Source organism: Balaenoptera acutorostrata, chromosome 14 (assembly GCF_949987535.1).
Source record: "Balaenoptera acutorostrata chromosome 14, mBalAcu1.1, whole genome shotgun sequence".
NCBI lineage: Eukaryota > Metazoa > Chordata > Mammalia > Artiodactyla > Balaenopteridae > Balaenoptera > Balaenoptera acutorostrata.
Genome location: NC_080077.1, coordinates 33,194,213 through 33,207,638, shown reverse-complemented (window position 1 = coordinate 33,207,638; position 13,426 = coordinate 33,194,213). Strand labels below are relative to the sequence as shown.

The 13,426-nt window shown below is 39.7% G+C and overlaps 1 protein-coding gene across 8 annotated transcripts in view; it reads left to right on the top strand.

Moving 5' to 3' along the window:
* The window catches only part of L3MBTL3 (L3MBTL histone methyl-lysine binding protein 3), a 120,000-nt gene extending 107,434 nt beyond the window's left edge, over positions 1 to 12,566 (top strand). For all 8 annotated transcript variants that reach the window (XM_057528264.1, XM_007190838.2, XM_057528266.1 and 5 more), the window contains 3 exons: positions 5,917 to 6,086; positions 6,674 to 6,736; positions 12,164 to 12,566. In XM_057528264.1, the coding sequence (XP_057384247.1) occupies positions 5,917 to 6,086; positions 6,674 to 6,736; positions 12,164 to 12,307 (377 nt within the window). In that variant the 3' untranslated portion in view covers positions 12,308 to 12,566. The remainder of the gene's footprint in view (positions 1 to 5,916; positions 6,087 to 6,673; positions 6,737 to 12,163) is intronic.
* Positions 12,567 to 13,426: the final 860 nt, after the last annotated feature.

The window sequence follows — 13,426 nt, the reverse complement described above, 5'->3', positions numbered from 1 at the left end:
GTTCTGCAGCGGTTCTACTGGGCCCTAATGGGAACAGTCCTATAGGAAGCAGGTTCTCATGCGCCATGGTAGTGAAGACATCTCTTTCTACTGGGAGATTTCATGTTTGGTTTAGATGGTGGTCTCTATTCTGAAGATTTATTGTCTTGATTCTGCATGAAACATTGGAGGATACATTTCTTCAGGATCACCTTTATCAGACCTGTCTTCTTACAAGGGTTAATCTTCTACTTCACTTTTTCCTACCCTAAGCCAAATCAAGGATTTTAATACCTATATTCTCAACCAGAACCGAGAGACATTTGTATTTGCAAACTTCTGCTTTGGATAACTACATTATTATCTATTAAACATCATTTCAAGAAAGTCTACAAGAATATGCTGTATTGATGTAGCCCTCCACATTGCATTGTAAGTGCTGAATAAGTAATTGCTGAATGAGTGATTTCCATATTATAAACAATAAATGTAAATGGTAGAGGCAGGGCTTTACTATCCATCCATTAAGTATCAACATAAGAAAAATATTCCTCATTTGATAATTGGCTAGAGAGATGAAATAGCAGTAAAACCAAAGATCCACAAAGTTATTTCTCTTAACGCTACTCCCATCTAATATTTTCTTGCTTCTGATATTAAGGGAGCCCAGCAATTGATGTTTTAATAATATATTTCCAAAAATGCATTAAATTGCTTTCCAAGTCACCAAAGTGAGGCTTTCATTTTTTGTTTGTTTGTTTGTTTGTTTTTTGGCTGCGTTGGGTCCCCGCCTCTGTGCAAGGGCCCCCTCCCGTTGCGGCAAGCGGGGGCCACTCTTCACCGCGGCGCGCGGGCCCCTCACCATCGCAGCCTCTCCCGTTGCGGGGCACAGGCTCCAGACGTGCAGGCTCAGCAATTGTGGCCCACGGGCCCAGCCGCTCCGCGGCACGTGGGATCCTCCCAGACCAGGGCTCGAACCCGTGTCCCCCGCACTGGCAGGCAGACTCCCAACCACTGCGCCACCAGGGAAGCCCTTGTTATTATTTTTGAGTAACAATAAGTAGCTTATTCAATATCGGCTTCTGGTTTTATATAACTTATTGTTAAAATAACATTTATTATAGAATAATTAGAAAATACAGGGAATCAAATAGCAGAAAATCAAAATTATCTGTAATTTTCTTTTAAATTATTATTTATTTATTTATTTATTGGGCTGTGTTGGGTCTTCGTTTCTGTGTGAGGGCTTCCTCTAGCTGCGGCAAGCAGGGGCCACTCTTCATCGCGGTGCGCGGGCCTCTCACTATCGTGGCCTCTCTTGTTGCGGAGCACAGGCTCCAGACGCGCAGGCTCAGCAGTTGTGGCTCATGGGCCTAGTTGCTCCGCGGCATGTGGGATCTTCCCAGACCAGGGCTCGAACCCGTGTCCCCTGCATTAGCAGGCAGATTCTCAACCACTTCGCCACCAGGGAAGCCCTGTAATTTTATTTTCTAACACCATTTTCTGAATTTTGGGGAGTTTTTTGGGGAGTTTTTTAATATCTGAAATATTGTACTAACTACTTTGTAACCTGCAGTTTTTTAACTACGTAATATTGCAATCATTTTTTCATAAATATTTATACTAATTACAAAATAATATTAAATATTCCCTCTGTGGATCGATGATCAACGCAGCATCATTTAACAGACCAATCTCTAGTGGATATCTAAGCTAGTTATTTCCTGTCTCTCACTATTATGAACGCTCTTGCAGTAAACCTTGGTAGTGATTAGGATAAGGGGAGTGTGTGTGTGTGTGACATAAAACACATACAAGTGGTTTATATCAGGTAAAAGCAGTTTAGTTCTCTCTCACATGGAGGAGGTTCAAAGGTAGCTGCTCCAGGATTTAATGGTACTCAACAGTATCAAGAAGTCAGGTTCCATGTATCTTGTTGCTCTCCTTTGCAGAGTGTCTGTTCCCAAGGTCTTCTCTTGGTCAAGGGTGGTTCTGGGGGGCTAGTTATTCAGTTACTGTTCTCCCCAGGAGGAAGGAGAGTCAGGGTGTGGGAGTAGTGAGAAAAAGTTTGACCATATACCTTGGGTAAATTTTCTTCTCGGGAAACTTCAAAAAATACCGAGAACTCCTTAAAAAGTATTATTTTTCATGCAGGTAGATCATTTGAGAGGAGGGTGGTGAGAAATCTGACCCTCATAAAATGCTATTGGCAGAAATGTCTTCCAGAATAAAAAAGCTTTGTTTTCTAAATCACGTTATACACATTCAAACCTACTCTTCCCTACTCTTTGCACTGAGCCAGCTACTTGAGCCAGAGTCTATGTGCGTTTATTTTAGTCTATATCACATGTTAAAATAAAAACCTGGAGTCACGTTTCTGTGCATTTCAAGGGATCAAATACATATCCACTCAAATGAAGTTGTTTTCTTTATCCTTTTTGGATTGGGAGTGTGTACCTAACATCTTCTGAGGAGATGGCATATTCTGTGGTTGGTAAATGCTACAGTTGCCCCATTCGTCAGAAAATAACACTGGGCATCAGTCAACATGAAAGAATCAGCAAAAGGAAGGGGGGGTCTTAAGGTGAAGGATGCAAAACTGGTATTAGGATTGGAGTGGTGTATGAGTCTAGGCCTATGTATAATGTCAGCTTCGAAGACATGCAAACGCTACCAGAAATATAGGAGCTTTAGGGTTTTTAGTCATTTCTTTAGAATGGCTCAGTTATTCTTCTAAGGAATAATGATGTAGGAGCATTAGAAATGAACTGTGAATAACACAACTTTAGCAGGAAAAGAATGAACATAGAATGGAGCTTCAGTGAAGGAGGAAACAGTGCCAAGTGTCAACAGAACATAAATAGTTATAGAAGAAAGTGTATGGCTTTGGAAAGAACTGACACTGTGGCAGGCAATCCAAATACAAGTTACAAAGTAGACTGTGTTGTTTTACTCTAGTGTGGAACTAGAACTCTTACCATTTCATGTAAGTCCATCTCCTGAAGGATTTACAAATAATGTGTTGCAAATAATTGCTGAACTCTTGGGACTGTCTGAGATTAAGGAGTGTTTTTAAGTTACCCCATGTTTATGCAAAACAAAAGTTTCTTGAACTCTGGGTAATTTTAAAAGAATAAAAACAAACTGGTACAGGTTTATATATTTGGCTTATAATAGATTTTCAGTAAAATAGGATGAAGACCTAAAACCTTAAAACCAATTACATGAGATTCGGTGGATGAAATGTGGAAAGAGGGACCATGAAGGGTTTTTTAAAAATATTTGAAGAATTGAAATGTTTCATGGGGAGCAGACACAGCTTTCTATATGAGCTCACTCAGGTACAGCAAGGACCAGTGGGTGTTAGCTCCAGTAAGATAGACTTTTTTTCTTTTAATTCAGTATAGCGACTTTTCTAACATTCAGAGCAATTCAAATTTAGATTAGGCTAGTTTAAGAGAAGAGTTATTAAAGATGCACAATAAAACAGTAGGAAATAGTTTTTAAAAAACTATACCACTTATAATAGCAACAGAAAACATCAGACACATAAAAATAAATTTAACAAAAGATGTGCAAGACCTCTACATGAAAATGACAAAATACTGAAGAGGGGTATTTTAAGATCCAAAGAAATGGAGAGAGATACCTTGTTCTTGGATTGAAAGGCTTGATATTGTGAAGATGTTATCTCTCACCAAATTGGTGTATATTCAGTGGTTATCCCAATGTAAATCCTAGCATTTTTTTTAACAAGCAGATCCTAAAATTGGAAATGCAAAGGGGTAAGGATAGTCAAGGAGTCTTGAAGAAGACCTAGATCACAGATACCAGTACACTCATAAAATGAGAGTAATTAAAGTCTGTGGGTCGATGTGAAGAGACCAGTGGAACAGAAGAGAATATTTGAAAACACATTTAGATTTATTTTTAACCTGGCACTGCAGTACAGCAGGGAAAGGATGGTTGGTCTTTTTCATTAAATCATGGTTGGGCAATTAGAAATTCATGTGGGAAAAAAACATGAATATTGATCTTTACCTCATACCATACACAAAAATAAATTTCATCTGGATTGTGATCTCAACGTAAAAGGTAAAACATAAAGTGTTCAGAGGAAAACAGAGGAGGCTATCTTCAGGACCTTGGGGTAAGCAAAGATTTCTCGAAGATTTCTTCAAAAGTACTAGCCCTAAAAGAAAAAATTAATAAATTTTACTACAATTAAGAACTTCTGTTTATCAAAAGACCTTTTTAGGAGAGTAAAAAGAAGACACAGAGCGGGAGGAGATATAAGTAATACATATTTTCAAGAAAGGATTCTTACCCAGAGTATATATATATAGATAACTTCTACAAATCAGTAAGAAAAAGGCAAGATGACCTGATGGAAAAATAGGCATAAAATAGATAAGTACTTCACAAAAGAGGTTCTCCGTATGACCGATGAACATAGAAAAAGGTTGTCAACTTTGTCATCAGACAAATGCAATTGTAACCACAATATGATACCATGACACCCGCACCAAAAGGGTTACAGTGAGAAAGATAGACAGTACCACATGTTGATAAGAGTATGTATGGAGCATTTGGAACACTTTTATACTGTTAGTAGGTGTGTACTATACAGCTGTTTTGGAAAACTGGTGGAATTTGCTGAGGCTTAATGTGCACAAATGTTATAACCACGAAGTCCCACTCTTCAGTATGTATGCAACAGAAAGGCATACATATATTCAAGAAAAGATATGTACAAGAGCATTCATAGCAACAATGTCGGTCTTAGCCAAAACTTAAAATCAACTCAAATGTCCATCAGCTCCAAATTACTTGTGAAATATTCATAACAATGAAAAACCACACAGCAAAGAGCAGGTGAGCTACAACTACATACAGCAATGTGGATGAATCACACAGACCCTGTTGAGAGGAAGAAGCCAGATACCAAGTTTTCATCAAATTTACAGTTCAGAACCAGGGCAAAAGAAGCGATGGTGTTCGAAGTCAGGGAAGTGGTTTCCTTGCTGGGTGGGGTGTGATTGGAGGGGGTTCTAGGTGTGCTGCCACCTTCAGTTCCTAGCTGAGCTGGTGGTCAGAGGGGAGAGTAAGTGTGGGGAGGTGCCTTCTTCTGATGGGCTTTGAGTAAGTAGTTTTCAGAAAAGATTTCCGTTCTAAAGGATCCGATCTTACGGAGATAATGATGGACAAACTCTAAGTCAAGAGTCCCAAGGACAAAAAAAACATTTGCTAGAAAACGGCTGTTTTAGAAGAGCAGCAGTAAACTAGGTTTGGATTCAGAAGAACTAGCAGATAAATAGAATATTCTGTAGTTTTAACTTTGATCTTCACAAATGAAGAATGACAAAAGCATTTGCCTTTATGCTATTTTATTTTTATTGCAATAATTTCATATCCCCTTTCAAAAAAAATAAGTTGGCTATTTAAAAAGTCGATGTGATTAGTAAATAGAAATTGGAAGAACAAAACAGGGCTGAAGTAAAAGGAGAGAACAGGTATGGTAACTACAGGGTAAACACAGTGGCTGGACTTGAGCATACAACTTGGCTCTTACTTTTAGGACATCCAAAGCCAAAAGGGAACCAAATATAATTTCCTAGGGTGAGAGTTATTTTCCTTGTCACTAAAGCTCGGGGGTAGATTTCTTATCTGAAGCATTAAAGAGGGAACGTTGAATGATATAATATGCATGTCTTCAGTGATGGGTGATGTGGCAAACATGTCAGTTGAATTTTAGGTTGTTTCTTATGGTGACTTTCAGTAAAGATGAACGAGAGTGTAATTATTCAGTGAATGTAATGTTGAACCAATGCTTTGCCTTGTTTCCATGCTACTCATTGTTTGGGGGTGACACGTGGCATTGGGGGCTTTTTTGGCTGCTTTTCAGAGAGTGACTTCCTGATTGTTTCTGTCAACCAGGTGCCCGGGAAGAACCCAGCGTACAGCAGGCACAGCGGCGGTCGGCGGTCTTTCTGTCCTTTAAGTCCCCGATTCCATGTCTGCCCTTGCGCTGGGAGCAGCAGAGCAAACTTCTCCCAACTGTAGCCGGCATCCCTGCCAGTAAAGTTTCCAAATGGAGCACAGATGAGGTATATTTTATTTTCTTGGTCTGCCAGGGGCCAGACGTAGTAGTACTGGCTTAAGGAGAGGGCAACATGAATGCATGTGGGGTTTAGTCTTTTTTTTTCTGAAAGAGAAGAAATTATTCTGAGAGAAACAATGAAAGTATAGGTTAAATATTTTGAACCTGTAGCATTTAGATTCTGGCTTCTTTTTTTTTAAAGATTTATTTTTTGATGTGGACCATTTTTTTTTTTAAATAAATTTATTTATTTTTTTATTTATGGCTGCGTTGGGTCTTCGTTGCTGTTCACAGGCTTTCTCCAGTTGTGGTGAATGGGGGCCACTCTTCACTGCACTGCGCGGGCCCCTCATTGCGGTGGCTTCTCTTGCTGCGGAGCACAGGCTCTAGGCACACGGGCCTCAGCAGCCGTGGCACAGAGGCTCAGCAGTTGTGGCACACAGGCCCAGTCGCTCCGCGGCATGTGGGATCCTCCCGGACCAGGGCTCGAACCCATGTCCCCCGCACTGGCAGGCGGACTCTTAACCACTGTGCCACCAGCAAAGTCCCCCGGCTTCTTTTTTTAAACTGGAATTTTGATCATATTTTTAACAGGTGTCAGAATTCATACAGAGCCTACCTGGATGTGAAGAACATGGAAAGGTATTTAAAGACGAAGTAAGTATTCCACTAAATTGCAGTATGTTACTTAAGGGGGGGACAAAGCACTGAAAGGCAGTGAATGGTGAAATGTTCTAAATTGGCAGAGGAAGGAAGAGACGGGTTATGTTGAAACTGACAAAGTGATATCGAGTTGTCTAACAAGCAGCATTAATCAGTTGTATAAAAATGTGTTTGTATAAAATTAGATGCAAAGGAAGTTGTTTGTGCCATTTTATTGATGCCCCACAGCAGTAGCACTAAGCTCATTATTTAACAAAACAAACACAAAACTTAAAAACATGCATTTATATAGTATATAGCACAGAAAGAAACCAACGCAAGAAAGAAGCAACGTTTCATTTTTAATAAAGTGAAATTAGTTCCTGTTATTTTATTTTCAAACATCATTTTAACACCAGGATTAACTTCATTTGATGCTGATAATTAATATTACCATTATTGCTAAAACAATCCCTTAGACCTTATACATTTCTCAGTGATGTTTATACTAACCGATATTCATTACATTTATTACCGTCTGCTGCTGGAAGATGATTTTATTAGTTGTGTTCATCTGCCCGTCCGAAACTTCAATATAAGGGATGATTAATAATGATACCGCCTCTAGTGAGCGTTAGGACAAAAAGGAATTCTACTTCTAACTACACTAGAAGCAGGAGACTCTTTTCACTAGAGACCTTTAAAAATAAGCCACTTGCCTGTCATCTCCTCCAAGCAGAACAGTCAGTTATCACCCTGATCTCAGAAGGTACAATGAGGACTGAGTCATCTCAGAAGCCTTTGTCCAGCATCTGCTGTCTGCAGCTATAAGATACCTTGTTTGCTCCTATGCTTAGCCTCCACTGTTCAAATAGCACACTTTCAGTTAAGAACACTGCAGGAGTGTCGGCACAGCCAAGAATTGAGCCACCGGTCGCCAATGTCATTATACTATTAGATATCATTTATGCTTTATGTGGATGCCTGTTAAAATGCACAAGGATCTGATTGTCATCAGCCTTTTTCTGATTTATGTTCTTTCAGAAATGTTCTGTCTTCTTTCTAGTTGAAGGTCAAATTAAAGAATTTGCAGTTATTCAGATTCTGAGTTTCTTAAGGCCCAGGTCCTAAGTGTCTTTGTGGGTTACTCTCAGTCGATTTTCGATCCCTGAGCAGACTTAGATTCCTGCAGGGAGCTGTTGCTCTTTCCTTGAAAGAGCCATGTAGTAACATTACCTTTGAAAATGATGAAACAATTTTAAAAATAAATTTCTAGCACATCTGTTTTATAAATTCTACTTTTGGTTCTGTTGATATCTGGCCAACCCATATAGATTTGCTCTGTTATTTAGGTTAAGTAAGATTCAAATTCAAATGATATGTTATTTCTTTGAAAAACTTTTTTCTTCATATTATCTTTGGAGACATTCCCCAGGCACCTAATATCCTCAAAGGCAGAGCCTTCTTTTGAAGAATGAGGCAATGAATGTTCTCTGTCCACATGTATTATTCATATGTTCATTCCGCTATTCATTCACCCTGTGAAATCTTGTTAATTTCCTACCATGTGTATGATACTACATGTAGTGCTCTAGTAAGAGGGTTAATTCAGAGATAATAGGACATGATCCTTGCTCTCACGTCTCACCAGGTCAGCAGGTGTGGGTTTTGAGTCCTAGACGAAAACGAGAAAACAAATCTAGCTGAAGTCTTGTAAGTCATCTCTAAAAGGCAAAGTGCAGGTGTGGGCTATTATCTGAAACCATCCTGGATGACTCCTTCTCTTACACACTCCGCATTTAATCTGTTGAAAACCTTATTGGATGTACTTTAAAAGCATATAAGTGTTCCAGCTCCCTCTCCCCCCTCCACCGCTACCTCTGGTCGGAGCCACCATCCTCTCCCACCTGGATTAAAGCAATAACCTCCTGGCCGAGCTCCCCGCTTCTATTTCTGCTTCTCTATAATCTTTTTTTAAAATAATATTTTTTTTATTTATTTATTTTATTTTTGGCTGCATTGGGTCTTCGTTGCTGCACGCGGGCTTTCTCTGGTTGTGGCGAGCGGGGGCGACTCTTCATTGCGGTGCATGGGCTTATCATTGTAGTGCTTCTCTTGTTGTGGAGCCTGGGCTCTAGGCATGTGGGCTTCAGTAGTTGTGACTCACAGGCTCTAGAGCGCAGGCTCAGTAGTTGTGGCTCTTGGGCTCTAGAGTGCAGGCTCAGTAGTTGTGGCCCTTGGGCTCTAGAGCACAGGCTCAGTAGTTGTGGCACACGGGCTCAGTAGTTGTGGCTCATGGGCTCTAGAGCGCAGGCTCAGTAGTTGTGGCGCACGGGCTTAGTTGCTCCACGGCATGTGAGATCTTCCCAGACCAGGGCTCGAACCCGTGTCCCCTGCATTAGCACTGCACCACCGGGGAAGTCCCTGCTCCTCTATAATTTATTTCCAGCATAGCTGGGCTGATTCTGCTACAAGATCAAGTCAAATCATGTCACTCCTCTGTTCAGGTCTTTCCGGTAGTTAAATCAGAGTAAAAGCCAAGAGCCTCACAAGGGTGACAGTCTGACACCCCATCACCTCTCTCACCGCCTGACCTCTTGGTCCACTCTGTCCCCTGCTTACACTGTTCCACACACAGACCTCCTTGCCATTCCTCAAATTATCCAGGTACACTCTGGCTCTCCCCTCTGCCTGGGATGCTCTTCCTCTAGGTGTTCACATGGCTTACTCCACTTTTCAATATCCTATCCTAACTACCCTCCTTCAATCTGCCACCTGCCACCACACATCCATCCTGGCCTACTGTCCACTCATCTCCCCAACTCGCAGTTTTTTCATACCACCTTTTAGAATTAGTTACTAATTAATTTGCTTCTTGTGGTTTTTCTTATAGTCTGTCTCCTACTACTAAAATGTAAACTCTACAAGGAGTTTTTATTTGTTTGCTTAGTTTTGTTTTTATCTGTTTTAGTCTGCACTATATGCCCAGGCCCAAGAATAATATGTAGACTATAATGGGTATTTAATAAGTTTCTGTTGAATGAATAGACTCATACCTTTACACTCTGAGAAAGACATTCAAAGAGCATGTTGCTGTGATTTGCAGAGTTACAACATTGGAAAAGAACCACGAGTGCACAGTGGAAAGAGCAATGAAATGGAAGGCAGGAACCCCAAGTTCCAAATCCTCCTTCAGAGTTTTGGGCCTTTAGCAAGATACTTAATCTCTGGAGCTAGACCAGTTTATATGCATTACAAAAGCATAAACCAAAAATAAACCCAGCAATCCATTGCAGTAATTACTGTTTTCAGAAAGTACTTTCTTAAATTATTTGCTTCTTTCCAGTTGAGGCTTATCCTTATGGCTACACATCAGAGCAGCTTGTATGTAATATACTAAAGTTTGGCTCTAGCCTCAAGATGATTTTTTTCTTCCCAGGGTAGCTTTAAAAATAATAATCTACCAAAACTTATCCTTCTCATCCCACTCCTAGCTTTCAGGCTCCAGCCTCGTAGTTCTCTGAATGTTCCTTTTCATCAGTCATCTGTCACTTTAAACTCTTACTTAGTCCCAGAAGAAGACTCAGTAGGGCCCAAAGTTATAATAAACCATTCACTCTTTGTAGTGAGCTCCCTGGGAACCCGGTACGTTGACATTTTAGTTAATGTCTTAGACGACTTCTGTCAGACCCTTCATTCTACCAAGGTCTGTCTGGGTTGAGTGAAGTGTTAGTAGATCTGCCTCTCTGCTTGGACTTGTTTATCAGAGACCTGTCACAGCACAAGCAAATGAGACCAAAGCAAATGTTTCCAAAAAACAATAGAACGTTTCTCATAGCTGCCACTTAACTTGTCTTACACTTAGAAATTAACATTGCAATGTCTTTACTTCTAGTTTATGACAGCAGGGTGTTTCCTTGCTGAAAATTAGCAAACTTTTTCCACATAATTGTTACTTAAAGTTGTATAAGATGACTCTCCTTCTTACTGATTAAGCATATAAGCAATTTAGATTTACAGGTTTTTATTTTTAGAGGAAAGGGGAAAATTTCAAGAAATGGCAACTTAATTACATTAGGCTTTATTTAGTGAACTGCTGACAGAATTTAGAGTAGTATTTGTTTGCTAGGGCTGCTGTAACAAAATACCATAAACCAGTAGCTTGAACAGCAGAAATTTAATGTCTTCCAATTCTGGAGGCTAGAAATCTGAACACAAGAAATGATGGCATTGGCAAGTAGCTTCCTTCAAGGGCTGTGAGGAAAGGAGCTGCTCCAGGCCTCTTCTCTTGGCTTGCAGATGGTGTTCTCTTGTTGTCTTCACATCGTCTTCTCTCTATGTGTGTCTGTGTCACAATTTCCCCTTTTTATAAGAACACCAGTCATCTTGGTTTAGGGACCCACCCTACTCTAGTATGACCTCATCTTAACTAATTACATCTGCAGTGACCCTGTTTCCAAATAAGGTCACATTCTAAGATTATTGGAGGTTAGTACTCCAACATAGGAATTTGGGAGGAACACAATTCAGCCCATAATAGTACACTGCTGTCAAGGTTTCTAATGTCCTCTGAGGCAGAGAGCAAAAGTGTATTTTACTTTTTGTACAAAATGAGAAGACAAAGAGAGTGAATTAATTTTTTTAAGATGGTGGACTCCCCAAGAGCTGAAAATTATACAATAAGAAGACTACTCCTTTGCTCTACCCACTGAACCAGACATCATCTTCACAGAGTTATATCTTTGAACCTCACAGTATCCTATTCTGTAAAAGTGTAGACTTTAGTCTTAGAAGGGACCCAGAGAGAGGAAGGATGCTTCTTATGGTTACCCAAGTAGTAGAAGAACCAGCCTAGAGTGTACAACTCTTCCCACCAGGCTTACATTCCTTCAGCTATACTGGTGGTTGCCTTTGTTGGTTGTTAGTAATTCCTTTTCTTCTGTATTTGAAGGATAACTGTGGCTACTCTAAAAATGAATGTTATCACTGATTTTCTTTTCTTCATGGTGGAAGGCATGTAGCTGATGTGTTTGCCTGAATTCCTTTGCTTATCAGCAAGTATTTATGTACTTATTCTCATCTCTCATTTTAAAACCTGCCCTGATAAGAACTGGATCTGAGGCACCCTAGATTTTCCCAAATTGTTCTTGACTCAGCGCCTACGTCAGAATAATCACAGATAGATATGAGCACCTTCCACTTTCCTATGAGCTGATTCTTCAGATGAATGAATTTGACTTTGTTCCCAGTCCACATTTGGGGGTGTTGTTGTAGATAAGAAAGGTCCACTTACGAGGAACTGTGGTTTGTACACATGAACTGCCCATCTGTGCCATTTCAGTGTTACTGTGTAGAAGACAGCTGAAAATTGAACCTTGAATGTGTCCCATAATCCTACATCCGATTAACTCACAATCTTTTGTCTTTTTCCTCCCATTTTAGCAAATTGATGGAGAAGCATTTCTGCTTATGACCCAAACAGACATTGTGAAAATTATGAGCATTAAGTTGGGCCCTGCTCTCAAAATTTTCAATTCTATCCTGATGTTCAAAGCCGCAGAGAAGAACTCTCACAATGAACTTTGAAGATGGTGAATTTTGAACACCATCAGCTTTCTGCTTTAAAGCTCATGTTTTACTCAAAGCACAAAGACAGTTGTAACTCCTAAGTGAGAAGTCTCCAAAACTCTAAAGAGCAATGCTGTCAGATTATTTATATTCCTTAAGAGACAATATATATGAATTCTTACGAAAGTGCTTGAGCTTTTAACCAGGTACTGTCTAACAACAGTCATCTTTCGGTTCTGTTCACTGAGCTAAATTTATCTTTGTAAATCTTTTTGAGGCTGGGGGGTGGGAGGGAAGGGGGACTTCATTAATTATTTATGGAAAAAGCGGGGGTGGGGGGGAGGGCAGAGTAAGAACTTTTGGCATTTTGTAAACATTGTTGAATTCTCTTTCATGTACACTGTTTCTTTTTCAATACTTTCAGGAACCTTTTTATATAATCAAACTTCAACTTAAACCAAATTCGTCAAAACCTGGCTAACTTTAGCCAGTGGGACTGTTATCTGTATTGTTAATTCTGTGCCATATTTTGAATTGCAACATTATGCTAAGTATAACTTTGCAAGTCATGATATTGCCTAACTGCTTGTCATAATTTGTTGGGGCTGAATAGTTGTAAAAATTACCTTTCTTTAAATCAGTGTTTTTACTTTTGCACGCAATTATGAAATGTTAAACAAATTAATTTTCACCAGCATCTTGACTTAATTACCAAAAACGTGTATATAAATAATGGAATTGAAAAATAAAATATATAAACATAAATAAATTAGGTGATGTATTTGAATGACATCAGTCTCATACATCGTGGTGCCCTGTGTGTTTACAGGACCCCAGTGATATCAAAGGAATATGCAGTTATATTGGGGGGCTGTTTGTATGATCTTGAACTATTTATGAGATTATCTTGAGCTTCTAATTGTCATTGAAATAACTGTGGTGCTCTTCAGAGATGAAGGGCTCATTCTATCGATATAAACACTAACCTGGAAAGAGCTCTGTCTCAGACCTTTGCAGTGTCCTCCAAACCCAAAGGTTTTCTTTAGGATTGGCTGAAGAGAGAGTGTATAGATTTTACCCAAGAGGCGAGATTTGAGGGAGCAACCCCAGTCAACACAAAGATTCTAAATGCTCACA